We start from the raw sequence: 25,062 nt of genomic DNA, 5'->3' as shown, positions 1-25,062 counted from the left end.
ATATTCAATATCTGCCACGATAAAATCGTAAACAAGATTATGTCATAAGCGCCGTGTTTCAAGTGCTGTACAGAGACACATGAAGCGGACTAACATGTTGGCATGCGCAATCGATACCTTATGACGTAACACAGACTGTTGTCCAATCAAGGTCGCCGATATTTTGGAAGGGTATAAAACTGGATGCTTCGTATCAGAGCTGTGTTGTGTCTAGCTATTAGCATTAAGTCTAAGGTTTAACAATGGGGCCACTCCAGTTGTAACATTTGAACATCAACCTACTTCATTGTAAGCTACAGAAGACACAAAATCACGAATATCAAAAGAATAAATCAGAGATCATTGTTGAATGTAAAGTCAAAAATATTCTTTAGCTCTTTCAAAATCGACATGAGGGCAAATGCTGACGTCAAAACCAGTCTGTAACGATACACCTTCGTAGTACGGACAATGGTGCATACTATCAGCTGTTTGTTCAAGGTTCGATTGTATAATCGTTGCTGAGCAGACGCTTGCACGAATTATCGATTCTTGTTGACAGCGGGTTCAGATATTTCCATTCTTAGGATCAAGTCCTTACAATAGCTGCTTCAAGCTTTAGTTGATGTAGGTCTAGCAGATTAGGCCTGGGCTAGGTTCCACAGAACGCATGTTGAAGAATGATAATTTTATGGATATGCAACTTCTTCTTTCTGTGAAAGGCGACGTTAAGCAAGTGATACCGACATAAGAATCTATGTGGAAACGTCGCCTTTCACAGAATAAAGAAGTTGCATATCCATTAAATTATCATCATTCTTCAACACCTCAACTTCTATAATGCCCATCAAAGAAGAGATGCTCATGCTCTTGATCACTAGAATGTCTGGTCCAGAGTCGATTAATCACAGACCGACCCCATATAGTATGGATATTACTGAGATCGGCGTTAAACAACATCCAAACCAAACCAAACCCACCCTAGCCTGTCTACCCAACCCGAACAGTCGCTTCTGTCAAGCCGGGTCGCTTAGGTCAAACAATCTTACCCTGGTCCCCGAGAGCCCGGTACTTATGTGGATGGTATATAGTCTACGTCAGCTGCCCCGCCGCGGAAAGTAAACACTTGAAGAATTATAACCCCCGGGACGGGAGAGATAACACTCGACACATTCCCCTCAACACACTCCTACATGCATAGACCGGGAAGTGTCGTCATATTCCATGTAGAAACAGTTAACTTCGAGGCAATATGTACACTACGACGTTCTGTTTGTTTTAAAACTACAATATGAGTTATTTCTATTGGCTTACGTAATGTTCAAGGTTCGATTGTATAATCGTTGCTGAGCAGACGCTTGCACGAATTATCGATTCTTGTTGACAGCGGGTTCAGATATTTCCATCTCTTAGGATCAAGTCCTTACAATAGCTGCTTCAAGCTTTAGTTGATGTAGGTCTAGCAGATTAGGCCTGGGCTAGGTTCCATTAGAACGCATGTTGAAGAATGATAATTTTATGGATATGCAACTTCTTCTGTGAAAGGCGACGTTAAGCAAGTGATACCGACATAAGAATCTATGTGGAAACGTCGCCTTTCACAGAATAAAGAAGTTGCATATCCATTAAATTATCATCATTCTTCAACACCTCAACTTCTATAATGCCCATCAAAGAAGAGATGCTCATGCTCTTGATCACTAGAATGTCTGGTCCAGAGTCGATTAATCACAGACCGACCCCATATAGTATGGATATTACTGAGATCGGCGTTAAACAACATCCAAACCAAACCAAACCCACCCTAGCCTGTCTACCCAACCCGAACAGTCGCTTCTGTCAAGCCGGGTCGCTTAGGTCAAACAATCTTACCCTGGTCCCCGAGAGCCCGGTACTTATGTGGATGGTATATAGTCTCACGTCAGCTGCCCCGCCGCGGAAAGTAAACACTTGAAGAATTATAACCCCCGGGACGGGAGAGATAACACTCGACACATTCCCCTCAACACACTCCTACATGCATAGACCGGGAAGTGTCGTCATATTCCATGTAGAAACAGTTAACTTCGAGGCAATATGTACACTACGACGTTCTGTTTGTTTTAAAAACTACAATATGAGTTATTTCTATTGGCTTACGTAATAAAGGTGTGTGATATATTGACACCGTTTATAAAGGACACTATTATTTCCTAATACTGCGCCATTGATCAAAGGATGACACTACTATTTCCTAATACTGCGCCATTGATCAAAGGATGACACTACTATTTCCTAATACTGCGCAAAATAACAATCTTTGTCAATATCAGAATGACATTCTCTGGAAAATGTCACACTAAAGCTTCGCCACATATATCACGAACTTTGTCTGGGTTAGAACGATAATTCTAAAACACGAATTAAACAAGTTTCAATATCACCCACAATATCTTTGAACAACATATATAAATTTATATGCAAACTAGTTCACAACTGACTTCCCTCCATTTATCGAACAATTAACTTTGCCCGTCCAGGATATTAAAGAGGTATGGGGACTATTATTCCTTAATTTTACCTGTGACTCGGCAAACGAGTACAACAGGAGTCGTTTGTGTTGCTTTCAGCGTTTGAAATGAAACCGATTTTGATAGTGGAAAAAACTGCAGGTTTTGTTTGTTTACTTGTTGTTTAACGCCGCACTCAGAAGTATTTCATTTGTCTGTACACAATCAAGTATGAACAAGACAATCCAGTGATCAACAGCATGAGCATCGATCTACGCAACTGGGATACGATGACATGTGTCAACCAAGTCAGCAAGCCTGACCACCCGATCCCGTTAGTCGCCTTATACAACAAGCATGGATTACTGAAGGTTCATTCTAACCCTGATCTTCACGGGTCGTAGCGTGTGTGTGCAGAAAATGCATCATTGGATCTTAACATGCACTTCCACCCTGACTAAGGAAATGTCATTCAGGACACACATTAACGGAACGTTCACATCACGTGTTGTTTTTCTACACGAAACTTTTCCCGAACGTGATCGCGTGTATAATAAACTCTGTCAAAAAAGAAACGCAACCCCTGTCCTCAGATATGAAAAATTCGTTTGAATGAAGTTATTGCTTCCAAACTAAATTTTATTCGAATGTATTGAAATGATACACGTAATTAATGAAGATTACCATCCAAACAACTGCATTTGTACGCATAAGTGTATTTTATTGCTTATTCCGTCACAACGCATGAAATGACCCTCATGGTGACTTCGCACAAAAAAAACACATGCAAATCATGAAAATGGCAGTTAATGTAGGGGTGTATAAAAGCCCATGTGCTTCCGTATTATATTCATTCATTTGTCGCCGAAAAGCTGTGTTAAAATGCCACGATTGAGTGCTGCCGACCGAAATATCGCCATTGGTCGTTCAAGCTGGAGAAAGTTTTGAACTGTTGCACGGCACCTAAATGTTCACAAAACAACGATATCCCGACTTTGGAGCCGCTACAACAACTTCAATTTGACCAACGATCGCCCGAGAAGTGGAAGGCCAAGAATCACGATCCCCTTCAAGATCGGTACATCCGGGTCCATCACCTGCGTAATCGGCATGCCCTACCAACCGTGACTGCCACACAAATACCAGGTTTGAGGAGAGTGTCAGCTCAAACGATTAGGAACCGTCTGAAAGAAGCGGGTTTACGTGCCTGTAGACCAGTTGTTGGACCTGTACTACGCCCCCTACATCGACGCCGACGACTCAGGTGGTGCAACAACGTAAGGATACGGACTTTACAAAACTGGAGGCGAATCTGGTTTTCTGATGAATCACGTTTTCTTTTGCAACGTCACGACGGAAGACAGCGTCTGTATAGGAGACGTCATAACGTTTTGCGCCCATCTGCGTCCGACAGGTGGACAGATTTGGCGGAGAAAGCGTCATGGTTTGGGGAACCATCTCATACAACCAGAAATCAGACTTGGTGATCGTTCCAGGAACCTGACAGCCCAACGTTACATCAACCACGTGTTACAGCTTCACCTTCTCCCGATTATTGACCAACAGACACAGATTTTTCAACGGGACAACGCCCGGCCTCATACTGCACGTGCAACAATGAACTTTCTGCAGAATTCCAACGTCAATGTCTTGCCATGACCCCTCTAAATCACCAGACCTCAACCCTATTGAACACCTGTGGGATACTCTGGATCGACGCGTACGTCAACGTCAGCCGCCGCCACAGACGCTGCAACAGCTCGCCGTTGCACTGCAGGAGGAGTGGAGAGCCATTCCCAGGAAAGAATCCGGCGTCTTATCCGTTCTTGTCCAAGGAGATGCCGTGCAGTGATTGCAGCGCGTGGTGCTCATACGAGATACTGAGAAAGACGCCCCCCTGGTGACAAACTGGTGTCTGTGAGATGACTTTTGAAATGACAATTTTAAACATGCCCATCTGGGTTATTATTCTGCCAAATTTCAGACTTCTGTCTTAAATAATAAAAATGCCGTGTCGTCCTAAAACTTCAGATCAAAATCTCTAAAATACAGGGGTTGCGTTTCTTTTTTGACAGAGTTTACATATTATTTACAAATTGAGATTCCTTGGAAAATGTAAATGACAGATTGTGATGACTGACTGACTGAGGTTTTAGCACTTTTCCAGCAATATCACGTAGGGGGCCACCAGAAATGGGCTTCACACATAGTACCCATGTGGGGAATCGAACCCGGGCCTTCTAGAGACTGCTTTAACCACTAGGCTACCCACCGCCCCTAAACACCAAGTGAAACACTATACAGTGATATGCAATGATAACAACAACGAGGAAATTATGGGTGTTTATCTTTGTGTACAATCTGCTGCGAGGAACATTGTGTTATATTACGAATTCAAGTGTGAGTTATGACTAGCAGCTGAACTGTTGTCGCAGTTTATCACTAGTAACTATATAGATAACTGTGAAGCCAATTCCGATACCATCTGTGTCATTATCGAGCTGGTTCGCTCACGTCAACATTGCGACCATTCCGCTATATCAAGTCGCTAGTGCCGCGCTGATGCAGTGAAGCTAGACACCTATATAGTGAAGCTAAACACATATACAGTGAAGCTAAACACCTATACAGTGAAGCTAAAGACTTATACAGTGAAGCTAAACATATACAAAGCTAAACACTATACAGTGAAGCTAAACACCTATACAGTGAAGCTAAACACCTATACAGTGAAGCTAAAGACTTATACAGTGAAGCTAAACACCTATACAGTGAAGCTAAACACCTATACAGTGAAGCTAAACACATATACAGTGAAGCTAAAGTGTTAAACACATAGATACAGGAAGCTAAAGACCTATATAGTGAAGCTAAATACATATACAGTGAAGCTAAACACATATACAGTGAAGCTAAACACATATACAGTGAAGCTAAACACATATACAGTGAAGTTATATAGTGAAGCTAAACACATATTATACAGTGAAGCTAAAGACATATACAGTGAAGCTAAACAGTGAAGCTAAAGACTTATACAGTAAACACATATACAGTGAAGCTAAACACATATACAGTGAAGCTAAAGTGAACTAAACACATATATATACAGTGAAGCTAAACACACATATACAGTGAAGCTAAAACACATGTACAGTGAAGCTAAACACATATACAGTGAAGCTAAACACATATACAGTGAAGCTAAACACATATACAGTGAAGCTAAAGACTTATACAGTGAAGCTAAACACATATACAGTGAAGCTAAACACATATACAGTGAGTGAAGCTAAACAAATACAGTGAAGCTGACACACCTATACAGTGAAGCTAAAATAGAGTGAAGCTAAAGACATGCAGTGAAGCTGCACTATACAGTGAAGCTATATAGTGAAGCTAAACACATATACAGTGAAGCTAAAACACATATATATACAGTGAAGCTAAACACATATACAGTGAAGCTAAAAGAACACTAGTGAACACATATACAGTGAAGCTAAACATATACAGTATACAGTGAAGCTAAACACACATATACAGTGAAGCTAAACACATATACAGTGAAGTAGTGAAGCTAAAGACATATACAGTGAAGCTAAACACTTATATACAGCTAAACACATATAAGTGAAGCTTAAGACATAAGCTAAAGACTTATACAGTGAAGCTAAACACCTATATAGTGAAGCTAAACACATATAAACACCTATACAGTGAAGCTATATAGTGAAGCTAAAAACATATATAGTGAAGCTAAAGACTTATACAGTGAAGCTAAAACACCTATACAGTGAAGCTAAAGACTTATACAGTGAAGCTACAGTGAAACAGTATAAGCTGAAACACATATACAGTGAAGCTAAAGACAGTATATAGTGAAAGACATGCTAAAGCTAAAGACATATACAGTATACAGTGAAGCTAAACACCTATACAGTGAAGCTAAACACCTATACAGTGAAGCTAAAGACTTATACAGTGAAGCTAAACACATATATAGTGAAGCTAAACAGTGAAGCTAAACACATATACAGTGAAGCTAAACACATATACAGTGAAGCTAAAGACTTATAAACACATATATAGTGAAGCTAAACATGAAGCTAAAGATATACAGTGAAGCTAAAGACATATACAGTGAAGCTAAACACATATACAGTGAAGCTAAACACCTATACAGTGAAGCTAAACACTTATACAGTGAAGCTAAACACATATATAGTGAAGCTAAACACACTATACAGTGAAGCTAAACACATATACAGTGAAGCTAAACACATATACAGTGAAGCTAAACACATATACAGTGAAGCTAAACACCTATACAGTGAAGCTAAACACATATACAGTGAAGTTAAGCTAGTGAAGCTAAAACATTATACAGTGAAGCTAAACACATATACAGTGAAGCTAAACACATATACAGTGAAGCTAAACACCTATACAGTGAAGCTAAACACCTATACAGTGAAGCTAAAACACATATACAGTGAAGCTAACAGAAAGTGAAGCTATATGACAGTAAACACCTATACAGTGAAGCTAAACACATATACAGTGAAGCTAAACACATATACAGTGAAGCTAAAGACTTATACAGTGAAGCTAAACACATATACAGTGAAGCTAAACACCTATACAGTGAAGCTAAACACCTATACAGTGAAGCTAAACACATATTCAGTGAAGCTAAAGACTCATAAAGTGAAGCTAAAACATATACAGTGAAGCTAAACACCTATACAGTGAAGCTAAACACCTATACAGTGAAGCTAACTACATATACAGTGAAGCTAAAACACTTATAGCAACCTATATAGTGAAGCTAAAAACTTATACAGTGAAGCTAAACACCTATACAGTCAAACTAAACACCTTTACAGTGAAGCTTAACACATATTCAGTGAAGCTAAAGACTTATAAAGTGAAGCTAAACACCTATACAGTGTAGCTAAACACCTTTACAGTGAAGCTCAACACCTATATAGTGAAGCTAACTACCTATACAGTGTAGCTAAACACCTTTACAGTGAATCTCAACACCTATATAGTGAAGCTAAATACCTGTACCGTCAAACTAAACACCTATACAGTGAAGCTAAACACCTTTACAGTGAAGCTAAACACCTATACAGTGAAGCTAAACACCTACACAGTGAAGTAAACACCTATACAGTAAAGCTTAACACCTATAAGGTGAAGCTAAACACCTATACAGTGAAGGTATCACGGAAGCTAAATACTTGTACAGTGAAGCTAAATGCATATACAGTGAAGCTAAACATCTACACCGTGAGGCTAAATTGAGTTAGTGAGTGAGTTGGGTTTTACGCCGCTTATAGCAATATTCCAGCAATATCACGCGGGGGATACCAGAAATGGGCACATTATACCCATGTGGGGAATCGAACCCGGGCCTTCAGCGTGATGAGTGAACGCTTTAACTGCTAGGCTACCCCACCGCCCTTTAACACCTATAAAGTGAAACACTATACAGTGGTAAGCATTGATAACAACAACGAGGAACGTATATCGGGCCGAATGCAAACCGTGTTACTAATATGTGCGAACAGTCATTCTATAGTGTAATGAGATCCCGATCTCCCCGAATATCTCCAAACTTCAAGTGTCTCTGTGTCAAACCGTTTTAAAAAGTGTTTCTACCCGGTAATTACCTAAGTCGACGCCACACCTTGTTCAGGCTATCACAATGCATGAGGAAACATTTCACTCAAGTGTGTTGGGCTGGGTTCTATTTGACCCGAGCTGGTCACGCTGTGTATTTATTTACTCGAGAAGGATATAGTATGTGAACCGACAATTGTATTTCATCCTCTGAGAAGGAGGGTCAGACCACTTTTCGATACATTAAATAGTTGGCAAGACAAAGTTTTACACAAAATTACCAAATTCACCTTTCGATACATTATCTTTTAATGTATTACTTTTATGGACAACATGTCCTATATGTATTTAGTGTCTCATAGGTCAGTGATGGCCGGACACTTTTATAAAGTGTGTGACACACAAATACAATAATTTTCTTCTTCTTCTTCATAAAATAATTGGCAAGGCAACAATTAACATGCTCGTATATGTGACACAAAATGACCACATCCACCTTTTCGATACAATAACTGGCAAGACAAAAATTACATGCTCGTACATGTGACACAAAATTACCACACCGCCTCACCCACCCAAGTAACCTGATTAGGCAATAACAATAAACGTATAACCCGTGTCCTCTTCCCCAGCATATGTTGGAGCAATTGTCAGAATACTTATGTCGTATATAAGTCATAAAACCACATTTGAACCGTGCGGACATGCCGTTATGACACTGTGATGATCATTGCTCTCTGTCCAGGCCATCCGTTTCGACCTACTACCACGGTAACATCATTATCACGCATCGTACAAGGTCTGTTATAAATTACATGTGAGAGTGACGGGAATTTCTAGTGCCATAAAGGCTAAATCCTGCTGGCACTCCCAATCACCCAGACAAGGCCTCTGATTGGTCGTCTATAAATACACCATAATATAAGGCATTGAGGACTCGATCAGATTTGATAACAGCTGCATAAACCCAGTGGTCGTGTGTGGTGTCAGTACTGCCCATATCTGTTGAAGCGTAGTATGTAACATGACCGGTTTTTTAAATATCCTTGTGACGTGTTGTTGTTACTAGAAAAGGATTTTTAAACTAACAATTGCACCAGAATAATAGTTAACTAACGGTAGCACACGAATAGGATTTAATTAACGATAGTACACGAATTGAAGTTAACTAACAATAGTACACGAATAGGGGCCAACCAACGATAGTACACGAATAGGATTTAATTAACGATAGTACACGAATTGAAGTTAACTAACAATAGTACACGAATTCGATTTGACTAACGATAGTCCACGAATAAGATTTAACGGTAGTACACGAATAGAAGTTAACTACAGATTGTACACAAATACTAGGTAACTACAAACATTACACGTTTACGAGTTAACAAACAATAGTACACGAATTGAAGTTAACGTGTTTGTACTTGACTATGTGTTAACATTGTGCGACCCGAGTTAACCAACAGTAGTACCCTAATAGAAGTTAACTAAAACAGTACCCAAATAAGGGTTAACTAACAAAAGTACCAGAATAGGAGTTAACACGTTTGTACTTGAATATGTGTTAACATGCATAACCCGAGTTAACTAACAAGAGTACTCGAATAGGAGTTAACTAACAATATTGCACGAATATGAGTTAACGTGATTGTACTTGAACATGTGATAGCATGTTAATGACCGAGTTAACCAAGAATAGTACCCGAGTAAGAGCTAACTAGCAAAAGAAACCGAATAGGAGTTTAGTTTAGGTTTACGCCGCACTCAGCAATATTCCAGCTATATGGTAAACCGAATAGGAAGTACCATGTGAGTGGCCAAACAGAAGTTAGTATGGGTCTCAGTGATCTTTTGACAAAGAATATGTGCTTCATGAAATCACTATTGATTGTATCTGATCAAGTACAGGCGTATCGGCGTTTGTTAATGTCGTATTGAAGCGAAAATTGTGATCACTAAGCAAAGAGTGAGTGAGTGTGGTTTTACGCCTCTTTAGCAATATCACGACGGAGAACACCAGAAATGGGCTTCACACATTGTACCCATGTGGGGAATCGAACCCCGGTCTTCCGCGTGATGAGCGAACGCTTAAACCACTAGGCTACCCCACCGCCCAGAATGAGCGAATGACTAAGTGAGAGATTGAGTGTGGGCAAGTGAGCGAGTGAGCGGGTGAAACGCATTGTGATGACCAAAGGCTATGAATGGAAAATGCCTTTCAACGTTAATGAGAATGGTCGTACGATGATTACTCTATCAATATCAATGGAGAAAGGGGAGGTTTAGTCTCAACATATTGTACTAATGTCGGGAATCAAACCCAGACGGCTTCTATCACCAGACAACCCCAGCACCTACAGCTAGTTTCAGCACATGATTGGTACACAGCAGTCAAGATCACGAGGGCCCTGGGGACGATCATGTTGTCTGAATTTAAATGTTATATCCAGAGAGGAGACAATATCGAGACAACACCTTTCGATTTTACAGCAACAGTGAATAACAATCATTTTATGTTTGATTCTAAAGTCATCAATTCATTTCCTGAAGACTAAAATCTCAGTTCTGACTGACTTAAGTTGTTAACTGTGCAATAAAATAGACGTGTTGTCTAAATCTGTCTAGTTAATGTAAATATATATCGATACTCATCTATCTGCGATGATGTACTATTCTCTAATACAATTATAACACCATTCAAACACATAACATGTATTGATTTTAATAATTTTCTAGCTAATACATTATATAAATAATTCATATTATATCATGGCTTTCTTTGGTAAGGGAATGACATCTTTTGTCACGGAGAACAAACAGTCGTGGCAGAGTTATTTCCCTTACACCGTCATGACACCCGCTACCCAAGCTGTATCAGTATCGGTAATGGATAGCGTTTCCTGATTCACTCAGATATTTCAGCTTTATGACGACTATCTTGAAATACCCGAGTCTTAACCAGACAATCCAGTGACTGGACCATAACGTTAGTCGGCTCTTCAACAAGCGTGGTTTGCTGAAGATCTTCACGGGTTTCCCGATGCATTGATTGAATTTGATACATGCGTTGTGTTCAGTGGTACTTCAGCAATCTTCAGATTCATATTATCTAAGTGAGATCTGCAAACACCTGGTATCATCAGTATTCTCATCGTGAGGGTGAATTTAGTTTTACGCCACACTCAATAATATTCCAGCTATATGTCGGCGGTCTGTAAATAATCGAGTCTGGACTAAACAATCCAGTGATCAACAGCATGAGCATCGTTCTACGCAATTGGGATGTGATGACATGTGTCAACCACGTCAGCGAGCCTGACAACCCGATCCCATTAGTCGCCCCTTATGACAAGTATGGGTTACTGAAAATCAATTCCTACCCGGATCTTCATGGGTCCTTAATAGTGAAACATATATAGATACAAGTCATTCTTATGATACATTCGGTGTCTTACAAAGATTTCTGGTTTAGCATTACTGTGTTTGTGTATGGAAAATGATTTTGTTGCTGTATTTCCATTCTATCATGACGTGTCACTTTGATGAAGTACGAGATGACGTACTCGCTGACGCTTGTTAAAGCTACACCATGCACACACCCTTCTATTACATTTACATCATCTACCCATCCTTCTGTGTACATTTACATCATCCACACATCCTTCTGTTACATTTACATCATGTACACATCCTTCTGTTACATTTTCATCATCCACCCTTCCTTCTGTGTACATTTACATAATCCACACATCCTTCTGTGTACATTTACATCATTCACACATCCTTCTGTGTACATTTACATCATCCACACATCCTTCTGTGTACATTTACATCATCCACACATCCTTCTGTTACATTTACATCATCTACCCATCCTTCTGTGTACATTTACATCATCCACACATGCTTCTGTGTACATTTACATCATCCACACAACCTTCTGTTACATTTACATCATCCGCACATCTTTCTGTTACATTTACATCATCCGCACATCCTTCTGTTACATTTACATCATCCACACATCCTTCTGTTACATTTACATCATCCACACATCCTTCTGTTACATTTACATCATGTACACATCCTTCTGTTACATTTACATCATCCACACATCCTTCTGTTACATTTACATCATCCACACATCCTTCTGTTACATTTACATCATCCACACATCCTTCTGTTACATTTACATCATGTACACATCCTTCTGTGTACATTTACATCATCCACACATCCTTCTGTTACATTTACATCATCCATTTACATTTACATCATCCACACATCCTTCTGTTACATTTACATCATCCACACATCCTTCTGTTACATTTACATCATGTACACATCCTTCTGTTACATTTACATCATCCACACATCCTTCTGTGTACATTTACATCATCCACACATCCTTCTGTGTACATTCACATCATCCACACACCCTTCTGTTACATTTACATCATCTACACGTATTTTGTAGTACAGCCAAACACTGTTGTGTCGATCTTTGATGTTTCAAACTTACGGTTATCTCGAAGTAAAGTTTTGTCCCTTCATGAGGTTTTATGTCACCAGATTCCTGTTGTGTCGAACCACGGGTATCTCGAAGTATTTACGTAGGTACCTTCAACTTCGACACAAATGTGTTTGCCTGTATACTAAAACCGCGGGGATGGGGTAGCCTAGAAGTAAAAGCGTTCGCTCGTCACGCCGAAGACCAGGGTTCGATTCCCCACGTTGGGTACAATGTGTGAAGCCGATTTCGGGTGTCCCCGCTGTGATATTGCTGGAATATTGTTAAAAGCGGCGTAAAACCAAACTCACTCACCCACTACTCAAACCTACCCGTGTTCATAGCAGGAAAAACATTCCGACAGAACCCCTTCCAGCATCAGCAACGGGAATCGGTTCCAGAACATAAAGAGTATATATACTGTAATGCCAGTCTACAAAGCACAAAAGATGCAATAAATATCTACAAACAAGTCTCTGACTGTCAGATAAACACACCAGACCGCCGCATGGATCCACAATATCCACAGTAATTCTGTTCCACATGTCTTAGCGCATCATGTTTCACCAAGGCCAAGTCTACGTAAACACCAACAAGACGCTAAATAAACAGGGCACAGCATATATTAGATATATATGATTGTATGCTTTTAAATCTTCTTTGACGAAATATTCTTAAAATGACAATTCCACAAATTGTTCATCTCGTACTCGGTATAAGGTCACCGTTGGGTAATGACTATTTAAAATATCTTTTCTGTAGGATCTAGCATGGTAAATATTCTCTTTCTTATTATCCCTTTTTGTAAACCTGGCTTTAAGTAAACATATTCCATTCCATCTGATAAACCACTGCATTCTTTCAATGAAGTCCATGTAACCAAGGTGACGTCATCTTACTAAAGTACAAATTCCTCAGAGTTTCGAACATGTTCAACCATAAAGAAAATTTGATTTTTTTAAGAACTTTGATGTGCTACTTCTATTATCAAAGGTCTTTTTAAAATTGAAAGGGTTGTTCCAATGACCTGTTTGTTGTTAAGAATGCACATCCTTGACCCTAACGACCTCCACTGACAGACAGAACACACTGTCTCTGAATCTGGGCTACCGATGTCTCCCCGTACCACGATTCTGCTGTTGATGTCATCGTCGCAGGTCATCGGCATGACCCAGAGAAAGGACTTGGATGCTGGGAAAATAATAGTTACATATCACCGGGCGTGTCTGGTTTGTTCGCGTATGGGTGCCATACCTGATACCCACGCCTATTCACAAATTTCTTTCCGAGCCGTCCCTCCTTGTGATGGACGGGGACACTGAGATATCAGTGAAGGTATTCAAAGAGACATGTTTTACTATGGATTGAAGAACCCATTCAGCGTTAACGGTGTTGTCAGGTGTGTTAGGTCGGACGGTTTAATGATAACGGTTGTTGTATCGGTTGACAGGTGAACAGATACTTTATAATGAATATTCTTTTAAATAATCATAAAGTTCCTATTCTGGATATTAAAGACACACCTTCTTGAATACGATGCTTAAGCCTTTTTCTTGATCGCTATGCCATGTGGCTGTCAACTTGGCCCGTTTCAATCAGTTTTAACCACTTCACCTGCTCTATATTATGGTGTTCAGTGAGTGAGTGAGTTTAGTTTTATGCCGCTTTAGGCAATATCACCAGAAATGGGCTTCACATTGTATCCATATGGGGAATCGAAACCGTGTCTTCGGCGTGACTTGGATGACCTTATCTACTGTTAACCTTATATTCTCTTTATTGACTTGATGACCTTATCTACTGTTAACCCATGGCCACCTGATGACCTTATCTACTGTTAACCCAGCTGATGACCTTATTTACTGTTAACCCAGCTGATGACCTTATTTACTGTTAACCCAGCTGATGACCTTATTTACTGTTAACCCACCCGAAGACCTTATCTACTGTTAACCCGCCTGATGACATTATCTACTGTTAACCCACCTGATGACCTTATCCACTGTTAACCCACCTGATGACCTTATCTACTGTTAACCCACCTGAAGACCTTATCCACTGTTTACCCACCCGAAGACCTTATCTACTGTTAACCCACCTGATGATCTTATATACTGTTAACCCACGCGAAGACCTTATCTACTGTTAACCCACCTGATGACCTTATATACTGTTAACCCACCTGATGACCTTATCCACTGTTAACCCACCTGAACACCTTATATACTGTTAACCCACCTGATGACCCTGAAGACCTTATATACTGTTAACCCACCTGATGACCTTATATTCACTTCATGACCTTTTACTGTTAACCCACCTGATGACCTTATCTACTGTTAACCCATCCGAAGACCTTATATACTGTTATCCCACTTCATGACCTTATCCACTGTTAACCCACCCGAAGACCTTATATACTGTTATCCCACTTCATGACCTTATTTACTGTTAACCCACCTGATGACCTTATCTACTGTTAACCCACCTGAAGACCTTATCTACTGTTAACCCACCTGATGACCTTATCTACTGTTAACCCACCTGATGACCTTATCTACTGTTAACCCATCCGATGACCTTATCTACTGTTAACCCACCTGAAGACCTTATCTACTGTTATCCCACTTGATGACCTTATCTACTGTTAGCCCGCTTGAGGACCTTAGCTACTGTTAAACCACTAAATGACCCTATCTACTGTTAAACAACTTGATACACCTCACTTAGTGTTATCCCACTTGATACACATCACCAAGTGTTAACCCACTCGGTACACTCAAAACACATGACATAGTGGCAACAAACAGGTTCGACATCACCCTGTGTCCAAATCTCACTTGAAACAGTGGGCTAATGTTACGATTCGGGTCAAGTTTCGGGTCAACCCGGGAAATGTCATGATTCGCTGTCACATTTGCAGATGTCACAATTTGGGTCAAGTGGGCTAATGTCTTGGCACGGGTCAAGTTGGCTAATGTTGTGATTCATGTCAAGTTGGCTAATGTCATGATTCGGTTCAGATAGGCGAATGGAATGTACCGATTCAGGTGATGTGGCCTTATGTCATGATTCGGGTCAAGTGGGCAAGTGACGTCATTGGGGCTAGTGAACTGTTGTCCCCATTCGGGTTATGTGTGTCAAATACCCAATTCGCGTCAAGTGGGTTCATGCCATGAATTGTACCATGTCAGCGAATGTCATAATTCGGGTCAAGTCACATTCCATTACCCAGTGTATTATACTTTCGTTCTATAATGATATATCGTCATGCAATGGTACAAGAGAGTTGATGCAGAAAATGGTTTCCTCTGTGTAGTAATGTAATCGTGTTCAGTCTAATCATCTTGACAGCTCTCTTGTATTAGAATACTTATCAGTTGTGTTCTGTTTCCCACGACTGCAGCTCATTGGTGCAAAGTAAAAAACACGTAATATCCAGCTAATTAAAATGAGTGACTGAATGTTGTTTTACGGCGCGCGAGTAGCGTTTCCATTATTTCGTTCTATCACCCTATAGGATAAAGCAAAAACATTTGAAAGTAGTAGATTTTAATTTGTTTGAAGCATATGAGCACAGGCTTACTTCTGGAATCAGTTCGAATCTGGAATCAGCTGATCCTGGCATTGATATGGGGGGCAATTATGATAGCTTTCTCTCAGATGCAACAACGCTACCGACTCATTGCAGAGCCGTAGTTCAAAGTTGCATTTATGAATAAACTTTATACATTGCTTGGAATTAAACCCAGGTTTGCCAAGTGAGAGCATTAACCTTGGACCTACCTCAGCATGACCCCTGGTCAGTCTTGCCTGTGGATATACCATGAGAACAAGAATACAGTAAAGACAAGATCAAGTACGTCAAAACATTTAATAAATATCATATCAATATGGCCATGAGATATGTCGTGTGAATGTATACAACAGTGATGTCTATTTACATATGAATATTGCACCGGGATATATCAATATGTATTTACAATATTTACATCTTCATATACAATTTACAAGACAAATATACAATGTTCAATAACTTAAAATGTCTAACATAACAAATATAGAGATATATTTCATTGCAACCCCAACTTCTCAGAAAGAAGACTAAATATTGAATTGTACAAAACGACTAAAATGTCTCCCACAAAGATAATCAATTATCGCAAAGTGAAATTACATATTTTATAGAATACTCGTATAAAGCGGTGGTTGGTTATAATCAGTTTTAATTTTTGTTTTAAATCAAAGCTAATTCCCTCGGCCAAATAACTGGAATATGATTCACTGTGTAAAGAAATATGGAAGACTATGCTGGAATATCACAGAATCGTTCATTTTGAGACATTTCACTACAGCTAGATCGGTACACAAAAATATTGCAGTACCAACCTCCTTTAGAGAGGAATACCCGTGGTGAGCAAGATATTTTTGGCAAAAGTGGCACTAGAATTATAAATTAAAGCCTTGAGACTCATCACATCCCTCAATATAAACTACGTCATTTTGTCATTTTACGACCAAGACGTAAAAACGAAATTTTGAAAATTACTTGAAAATTGAAACACCTACAATTCGAACACCAAATATTGGAACACTAAAAATTGAAACACCTAAACTTGGAACACCAAAAATTTGAACACATATGACTGTGTATTGCATTGTAATGAAATATAGTTCCGATTTTGTCTTCTTATTACAAATATTGGTTTTGGTTCACATCGAGAGATGGCATCATTGACATTGTTTATCCAAGTACGTGAAATGTGTGAAGCCCATTTCTGGTGTCCCCCGCCGTGATATTGCTGGAATATTGCAAAAAGCGGCGTAAAACTAAACTCACTCACTCACTCCAACAACGTGACTGTATAAAGCGTGATCGTTTACGACTACAGGGTGGGATTATACGTCCTCTGTCTAACACATCCCTCAGTAACATTGGTCCTTTACATGGTCACCTAGGACTATGCAGTGTAGTCTCCGTATTATTGCATCTTTCAGCTGCCCAAGGGCCCACGTGCGGTTTTGCGCCCACTGAGATCAGTTCACTGGTTCCGTTTCCTGTCACGTGCCATGCACGTGCAGTACGTGCAGAGCGTGGAACTCGCACTCTTCGATCGTCCCATTTAGCTGCCTTGAGAAATATCAGGTTTCAACGAGTTTCCTTGGTTCGAAACTGGTTGTCAAAACACCAAGGAAACAAGATCCATCTCCACTCCATCCAATAGCCTAGCAACGGTTGCTAAGCCTCTTTTGGGACAATCGTCACATTTGAGCAAGTAATAATTTGTTATCCTAGTTTCAATGTTCCGACTTAGGCGTGCGTTCCTGTTTGATGGTATATATCCAGGGGCGTCAAACTCACACTAGGACGATCGATATACTGAAAATATAAAATATGAAATAAGTCGAGGCAAATGTGGTTATTTCGAACAAAATAGATATATTTAATTGTACTTAACTAAGTTTTGTACAGCATTAAGTCTCGATTTATAGCTTAAGCCAATATCCGATAGAATTCATCTTTGCTTTACATCATAAATTTATATCGGCATGTTTCGAGGACCGCATAACTCGACATAAATCGATAATTCATTTTTGCATTCCTTTTTGCATAGATATTAACATATAAACTTTTACTCAATACTTACATAGCTGCTAATTCCGAGAGCATTATCAGCATCATTGAAGGCGCCGGGACCGGAGGAGTCATCGTCACCAAAGTAGGAGTAATCCATGTCCCTGGAAAAAGAAGTTCTCACGTAAGTCCTGAGTGAATGAGCGAGTTTAGTTTTACACCGCTTTTAGCAATATTCCAGCAGTATCACGGCGGGGACACCCCACCGCCAAGTCCTGTGTGAACACCGTATGGACATAGATATTGACACAAATAGCAGGAAGTAATACATTCTTATATTGTGTTACCGGAATTCTGTAGAGAAATGGGTGAGTGAATTTAGTTTTACGCCGCCTTTAGCATTATTCCAGTAATATCACGGCGGGGGACACCAGATATGGGCTTCACGCATTGTACCCATTCAGGGTATCAAACACACATTTTCTACAATCATTAAATGCCGATGACTTCGCAGAAACGAAAATGCGAACATTGGTGATTCCTGGGGATTTACCTTTATGATACATGTCTGAGACCTGCGTCTCTTCGGGCTTTACGTTCAGTGCACGAAATACTGTTCAAAGAGGTGCGTAATCTATTCGCTCGCTCATTATTGACGAAATTCAACTTACTCTTCCTTCTTCTTCCTGAAGAACGCAATGTATATGCAGGACGCCGTCGTTGCCATGATCATCACGGCAGCACCGACACCAGCACCTACAATTTGGCCTGTGGTGTAGGACGGGTCCTGGGTCGCCGGGGCCTGCTCACATAATGACCCGGAATATCCAGTACCGCATCTGTAGGGAGAGAAAACACAACGTTAGGAGTGGCGTAGTCGAATACGTAATATGTACGAACTTCTGTTTTGTCCATTATATTTTTCATATTAATCATGGTCGTCATCGACCCATGCTTGTTGGGTGGTCAGGCTCGCTGACTTGTTTAACACATGTCATCGTATCCCAGTTGCGTAGATCGATGCTCGTACTGTTGATCACTGGATTGTCTGGTCCAGACTCGATTATTTACAGACCGCCGCCATACAGCTGGAATATTGCTGAGAGCGGCGTTTAACATTAATCCAACCAACAACTCATCGTCGTTGTGATGATTATGATGCTGATGATGAAGATGATGATGACGATGATGCTACTTACTGGCAATATGCTTCGTAGTTGTCGTTGATCTGACAGGCGCCCCCATGCTGACATTGATCAAACAGCCCTGTGCTGTAGCACTTATGTTGGCAGTAAGTTAACGAAGCCTGGTCTCGAATACACGTGTATTCTTGGGGACAAGCGTTTTCTGCTTTACATGCATCCGTTAACAAAAGCTTGGCTGGAAAATAGAAATAGTTACATTTTAATAATAATAAGAGTACTTTTTAGCGCCTCATCCACATCACCGAGGGACATGCTTTAAGCGCATTTTAGCATTACTTTCACGTATATCGGATATATAAAATTATTTTATTGATTATATCCATGATTATATATTTATAGTCACGAACGAAATATATTGAATGGAAGGTGCTATTGAAATATAAATATTACCTGCTTCTCCAACGACAAGACCATTGAGTTCTGAATATACCACTTCGTCGTTTATGGTCATGTTGTTGATGGCAGGTACGCCAACTCGGACCAGCTGGTCAAGAAGGTCTTGGGTCTGCGTATTGTCCGTGTTGCTTCTGGCCCCAGTGAGAGTGACCACCAGATCCCAATCAGCCGTCACGCGTTTGTTTCTGTAAAAAATATATTGCAAATGATTCCACGGCATTTGATTGGATAACCATTTGATTCGAAAACACCCCACCCCACCCCCACATTTGTGAAAATGACTAAAGTTGATGTTTTGCAATGGCGGAGCCAAGGTGGGATTCAGGGGTTTTGAACCCCCTTTGAAAATTTCTGGATCCGCCTATGATTATTATTTATTTATTTATAATGATGGACTGCAAGTGTATTTGTAGGTTTTCTGAGGTATAACCACAAAGACTACTGGAATGAGTTCTTAAATTAGAGTCTTTTTTCTGCACCATGGCTGATATAAACAGACGCATACTTGGCTGATGATCTGTTGGCTAATTCAGTTAGGTAATAGGCTAATGTAAACATAGTTTGGTTCACCTCAGCCTTTTCATCATCTGCGTCATTTAACATCTAAATTTAAATCGGTTTCATTCGGCAAAATATAGGACTACTTACTCGTCAAGTCGAATATTCCTCACAACTGCTTCCAATGATCCATTTATCCCGCCAAAAATATTGTTGAGTTGTTGAGTGAAGGTCTGAATATAGTTCGCTATTTCTTCCGGTGTCAGAGGCTGATTGTGTTGTTTGTCCAGGGTCGTGCTGAACTGCATATTGAACGTCGGGTCTGAAAAAGACGGCATACTCATGTCATTTCTAATAACTTTTGTGTCACATTCCTCAATACGGAATTTCGGTAACAGTAAAATGTAACAGAATAAAAGTGCCATTAACTGTTCAGTAACGGTACTTACCTTCTGTGGTATTTGTTGTAGGCATGAAACTGGCTCCTCCTCCATCTGTAGAAAGACAAAGATCACAATAATGAAAACAACGTCATTTTCCAAACATACCTCAATAGCGTTTAATCGTAATTTAAAATATTCATACGGGCAAATGATAAATAAAGTGATGATCTCGAGTCCACGGACTGCAGTACAACGGCATCTATCGCGATTGAGATTTCGAGTTTTTCTGTGCGTCATAAAGGTCCAGGAATGCTATTTTTATCGAAGGTACCATGTTCAACTTAGTTTACATAAATTCAAATATTAGTCCGGTGTTGACGTACCTCCTGAACCAATAACATCATCTGGCTGAATCTGTCTCTTGAATCTCCGAATGATCTCCTCGGCTTGTTGATCGTTAGAATAGATCTCGTTCTCAAGAGCATCTTCATCCACCTCCTCCTCAACCTCTTCCAATAGAGGCTGCAGAACAGGCTTCTCAGGGAGGACAGGTTTGACTCCTGTAATCAGAAAGTTATCAATAATGAAAACTTTGTCCAATGCCTATCTGTTAAATGGGTAATGAACGATCGCTAATTTTCGAATCCTTGGAAACCATTGTATTCTCCGTGAACTGATAAAGTCAATGTAATAATATTATATATAAACCCACAGAAGGCCTGTGAACAATGATTTCATGCTTCTTACCCTCTCTCTGGAGGAGTCTTCTGTGAAGTGCCGACTTTTCCACTTCAGTTTGTTTCTTAACTTCTGGTTTGATGTCATCTGAAATATAAGAATAATATAGCTATATTAAAACATTTTAAAACTATATTTAAATAAACTCTAAAGGATGTAAGCAATGACATTAACGTATACTATACGAAGTTGACACACATCTTCGCTATTGTTTACAGGCAGGAAATATATAAGGGTATTAAAGGGATGCGGGGACAACAGCCAGTCGTTTGATTGTTGCACAGACCAATTTTGATAATTCGAAACATTCATGTTTAATGTTTTAGTGTTCCGTTATTGTTTCCGTCAGTATATTCACAACATATGCCCACCTTCTTTCTTCATTTGTTCCACCAAGTCGTTTTTGATAACGGGTTGGCTCTGCTTCTTTGTTGCAGCTGGCTTCACCACCTTCTTCTTGCCAACGAGGATGAGTTCCTCTGTCTCCAGGAGACAATCCATATCGGTTTCTGGGTCACATGGCTCATCTGTAACAGTCAAACACTGCATTAATAACTTCGACCTTAAATACCTACCAAAGCCATATTAAATCTAACTTAAATATATTACAAATCCTTAGTATGAGACTACCGTTAATTCCTATGTTAAGATAATAATTACGTATCTATGTAATTGAACTGCACCAAGATCAGTAAATTCATGTTAAAATCCTAATACATCCAAATGAAATTTATTACATAGCATTGCTATGAAGCTAATGTTAATTCCCATGTCAAGATAATCATTACGTATCTATTATTGAATTGCATCTGGAACAGTCAATTCAAGTTGAAATCTTGTTACATCCAAATGAAATATACTACATAGCATTACTTTGAGGCTAATGTTAATTCCTATTGTAAGATAATCATCACGTATACTTGCGAGAACAGTAAATTTGTGTCCATAGCTTACCTTCATCAAGGATTTGCGGACTAGATACATGGGATGGTTTTTTGTCGGTCTTGACAGTTTTAACATCAACTCTCTGCTTGTGATCATCTGCAGCCTGAAGTGGTTTCCTGCCTGTGGCATATGCGGGTTTTTTGTGTACTGGGATCAAATTCTCTGATTCAATTTCATTCACTTCCTGTTTGGCCGCTGGTTTAGGTTTTGGTTTAGCTTTAGGTTTATCTGGACTCTTATGGACTTTAGTATCTGTCACTGAAAAGGTGAATGTGAAAGATTAACCATTTGTCTCAGAACACATGTCAATAGATCAGCAAATAGAAGGGCTGTAACCCGTACTCGGTATACTTTGTGTGCAATATTTTACGAGAGCTTTTATTTTGTAGCCCCCCTATTTCGCAAGCCGTATCGCAGTTAAGCAAATATTTATGTAGGCGTGAGTGCAGTGTCACTCCTTCTAAGCTCAATATCAAGTTAAGAAATGTTTGGGTGAGGTTTTTCAAAATACTTACCATGCGATAGGGCCTGTGGTTTTGGTTTTATATGAGGAGCGTCAGGTTTTGGATTTGTTTGTTTCTTCAGTTGTACTGGTAGTAGATGCTCGCTTGAGAATAGATCTTCATTATCCCCCCCATCAAGGGGATAATCATGGACGAACCACTTTGGGTCAGCTAAGAAATACAACATAAATATCCCTAAATGAAACAAAATTTAGGTCATGATATGAACAAATGAATAAGATATGATGTAAAAATAACTATCACTGATATAATTTTCGTTTTATAAAAATATTGTTTTACATTATGTTATTATATGATAATAATATTGAGAGTTGACAAATATCAAACTTTAAAAAACTATTATTTTTTTTATACAAAGTTAATGTTTCTAAATAAAAAAATCATAAAATATTTTAATATTCACCTATCACAACGGAGATGCTAATCCAAGTGATGATCAGTATAATCCACAGATTCATCGAAGTTTCTGAAATAGCAGAAAAACACACTGTCAGGTAATGTGTCCTTGTCGTACTCCAAGTCCAAATTTCTTACAGTGTAATGGCGTGCGCTTCATGAACCAGCACGAGCGCTCACATGAACCAGCATGTACGCCGCTTTGAGAACTAATGTTCAAGTGATCATAGTTACTGTCTAAGTATGAGTGAATCGGCTGCCATTTCCAATCGCAGCTTATATAGCTGTTATTTTGGTCACATATTGTAGAAGAGAAAAGTACAGTGACGCAGGACAGTTACTTTCCCCGTCAGCCAATCACAACCTCACCAGGGTGTGTCTAACGCTTTCGGGAGGAGCCAGTCCGCTCTCCGTTGTCACAATACGCGAAGATAACCGTTGCGTGTAATTGTGCCATTCACGATTTCGTCGCTATTGTGGAAGAACTCTGTTCCGTGATTGTTGTTGGCGAGTAAGTATAACGTCGCTTACAGCATATCAGTATATGTCTCGTAAACAACCACCTTAGCATCAAATCATTGCCAAGTACATTTAAGTCATGGAGACTTCAATTGAGGAAAGTTACTTAAGCATAAATATTTTGAATCACACGCCCGTTTTAATGTAGTCGTACTCGATGGACCCCGCTTACGTACGGAAAATGTTGTGTCATTTCATGTGAATATGACAGCTTTTTCAGCGTAATTTTCACAACACTGTTTTAAAATAACTAGTAAAATCTTTCTAAATATCAAATATGAAATGAAATATTCACTATGTTGTTTACAGTCATCACTAAAGCTTTCAAACTGTTTAATGGTAGACAGTGGCGGACATATCCAATGTAACGTATCAGAGACAAAACTATTTCCGACACAATTCCTTAGGTTTGTACTATATGCTGCCGTGTTGTTTCAGAAGTACACATGCCTTGCCTTTGGGTGTATTTATTACGGGTTTCAACGGTGGAGCAGGATACGCACACCTCACCTGGTATCATCGCTATTTGATTCATTAACACATGTTTATAGTATACTGACTGAATGAGTATGGTTTTACGCCGCTTTAGCAATATCAGGGCGGGGGACACCAGAACGGGCTTCACATATCTTACCCATATGGGAATCGAACCAGGGTCTTCGACGTGACGAACGAACGCTTTAACCACTAGGCTACCCCACTGACCCTACGCTTCATTGAGGAACTTCAGTAAAACTTCCGACCAGGAATTTGACTGAATATTATGCAGTTTGCTCATCACTAAACCAGGTATGATATATATACCTGCCTTGTCATCAGGAAATTGAAAGTCACCATATAGACATGTGAAATAAAGTTCCTTTGTTACATTTGAGTCATCCCTTATGACGATAGTAGCGGATGCTCTATTATCAGGAATCGAAGCGGAACACAAATGGCGTCGCAGGGGTTAACCTACACAACGTGTCCCATGTTTGCAAACTATTGTGCAATTGCAATTACATCATAAAGACTGTTAATAAATACACGAAATTTCTTTTTTAACTAAACTGACGAGAACTGATTCAAGACAACTGCAAAGTTTCAATGTATCAAACAATCTTTTCAAAACTGTTGTTTTACATAGAGAAATCATAAGGCTAAACAACACACCCCTCCCTCACCCCCTAAAGGAAAAAAAAAAGCTGGAATATGTGAATACCCCACTCAGACACATTATACTGACTCCGAGCCGACCAGTCTTTGGTGTACCCATTAATGCCGCGCACCAG

The 25,062-nt window shown here is 39.6% G+C and overlaps 1 protein-coding gene across 3 annotated transcripts in view; it reads right to left on the bottom strand.

The window, feature by feature from the left end:
- Window positions 1–16,467: 16,467 nt before the first annotated feature.
- LOC124288529 overlaps window positions 16,468–25,062 on the bottom strand; it is a 58,732-nt gene continuing 50,137 nt past the window's right edge. For 2 of the 3 annotated variants that reach the window (XM_046725049.1, XM_046725050.1), the window contains exons 3-15: window positions 23,280–23,342; window positions 22,868–23,026; window positions 22,362–22,610; window positions 21,779–21,934; window positions 21,417–21,494; window positions 21,053–21,229; window positions 20,736–20,780; window positions 20,437–20,608; window positions 19,783–19,973; window positions 19,387–19,567; window positions 18,859–19,026; window positions 18,261–18,351; window positions 16,468–17,992 (exon numbers count right to left, since the gene is read on the bottom strand). In XM_046725049.1, the coding sequence (XP_046581005.1) occupies window positions 17,924–17,992; window positions 18,261–18,351; window positions 18,859–19,026; window positions 19,387–19,567; window positions 19,783–19,973; window positions 20,437–20,608; window positions 20,736–20,780; window positions 21,053–21,229; window positions 21,417–21,494; window positions 21,779–21,934; window positions 22,362–22,610; window positions 22,868–23,026; window positions 23,280–23,342 (1,799 nt within the window). In that variant the 3' untranslated portion in view covers window positions 16,468–17,923. Of the gene's footprint in view, window positions 17,993–18,260; window positions 18,352–18,858; window positions 19,027–19,386; window positions 19,568–19,782; window positions 19,974–20,436; window positions 20,609–20,735; window positions 20,781–21,052; window positions 21,230–21,416; window positions 21,495–21,778; window positions 21,935–22,361; window positions 22,611–22,867; window positions 23,027–23,279; window positions 23,343–24,425; window positions 24,445–25,062 lie in introns of those variants that run through there. The other variant, XM_046725051.1, reaches the window with a different exon arrangement.

Source organism: Haliotis rubra, unplaced genomic scaffold (assembly GCF_003918875.1).
Source record: "Haliotis rubra isolate DU_JTF1 unplaced genomic scaffold, ASM391887v1 Scf42, whole genome shotgun sequence".
NCBI lineage: Eukaryota > Metazoa > Mollusca > Gastropoda > Lepetellida > Haliotidae > Haliotis > Haliotis rubra.
Note: the sequence above shows the minus strand (reverse complement) of the source record. Positions and strands in the feature narration are given on the sequence as shown.